The sequence below is a fragment of the Sciurus carolinensis genome, chromosome 11 (genome assembly GCF_902686445.1).
Source record: "Sciurus carolinensis chromosome 11, mSciCar1.2, whole genome shotgun sequence".
NCBI classification, from domain to species: domain Eukaryota; kingdom Metazoa; phylum Chordata; class Mammalia; order Rodentia; family Sciuridae; genus Sciurus; species Sciurus carolinensis.
In genome coordinates, this window is record NC_062223.1 from 73,307,544 (window position 1) to 73,308,918 (window position 1,375).

A 1,375-nucleotide genomic window follows, 5' to 3' on the forward strand; every position below is an offset into this window, starting at 1 on the left:
ACTTCAATGATAAATAAAAAATATATGACCTATTGAAATCGAAGTAGAAATTACATAAGGGAATCACTGAGAATGAGTTCAGGCCCTAAAAATGGCTGAAGTAATGTCTGTGTGGCCCTTTACCTAGTGACAATTTGCGACACCCTGAGAAATGTGCCTGGAGGAAAAGAGTAACCTGAGAGAAATTATGAACTTCTGAGTACACTCGAGTTACTCTTTCTTTACAAATATTCTCACAACTTGTTCTCGAATTTGTTTTGTCCTGACTCCATAAATGACTGGATTTAAACAAGGAGGAACAACTACATACAGATTGGCCAGGAGGATGTGAATATAGCGAGGGATATTTCTACCAAAGCAGTGAGTCATGAAGGAGAAAAATGCTGGTGTGTAAAAGGCTAGGATGACACAGACATGAGAACCACATGTGCTAAGTGCTTTGAATCGGGCATCCCTGGAAGGCAGGTAGAAAACAGCTTGTAGGATTCGAACATAAGAGAGGGCGATAAGGATCAAGTCAAAGATCAGGGCAGCAATGGTGAACAAACCATAGATCATGTTGGCCCTGATGCTGGCACAGGCAAGGCGAGCAATTCCCATGTGCTCACAGTAGGTGTGAGGGATGATGTGGTGCCCACAAAAGGGAAGTCGCCTGAGAAGAGGGCAGAAGGGGATGACAAGGAGGACTGGCCTCCCCACTACAATGGAGGCCATGAGAGCGACCACTCTATTGGTGAGGATAGTGGTATATCTCAGTGGATAGCATATGGCAACAAAGCGGTCAATTGCCATGGACAGGAGTACAACAGATTCCATACCAGTGTAGGTGTGGATAAAGAACATCTGCATGAGGCAGCCTTCAAAGCTTATCTCCCTAAGGTTGAACCAGAAGATGCCCAGCATCTTGGGGATGGTAGAAGTGGAGAGGCCCAGGTCGATTAAAGCCAGAAGAGCAAGAAAATAGAACATGGGTTGATGAAGACTCTGCTCATTCTTGATCACACACAGGATTGTGAAATTCCCCACAAGTGCTATCAGGTAAACAACAAAGAAAGGGAAGGCAATCCAGATATGGAAATCTTCAAGACCTGGGATACCCAGCAGGAGGAAAGCAGAGGGATATGAGGCAGTGTTATTGACAGAGGACATCCTGCTGAGGACTCTGGGAAGGTCCTCCACTGTCTTCTTCAGAACTTCTGTGGAGACATAAGGGAATATAGGATGGTTGGATATCACTGTGTTTAATAGCAGGCCAATTAAACTCTAAGAGAACCGTGGAAGGGAATTAGTGGACTCTTAGCTACCAGAGATATTCAAAGTATCGACTGTCCCATTTAATATTGCCTGAGGATTGTGGGGGTTAGAAGATGTCTTT

At 44.5% G+C, this 1,375-nt stretch overlaps 1 protein-coding gene across 1 annotated transcript; it reads right to left on the reverse strand.

The window, feature by feature from the left end:
- Positions 1-210: 210 nt before the first annotated feature.
- On the reverse strand, positions 211-1,164 carry LOC124959788 (olfactory receptor 52E4-like). The gene has a single exon (XM_047518183.1). The coding sequence runs from the start codon at positions 1,147-1,149 to the stop codon at positions 211-213; it is 939 nt and encodes a 312-aa protein (XP_047374139.1). The 5' UTR covers positions 1,150-1,164.
- Positions 1,165-1,375: the final 211 nt, after the last annotated feature.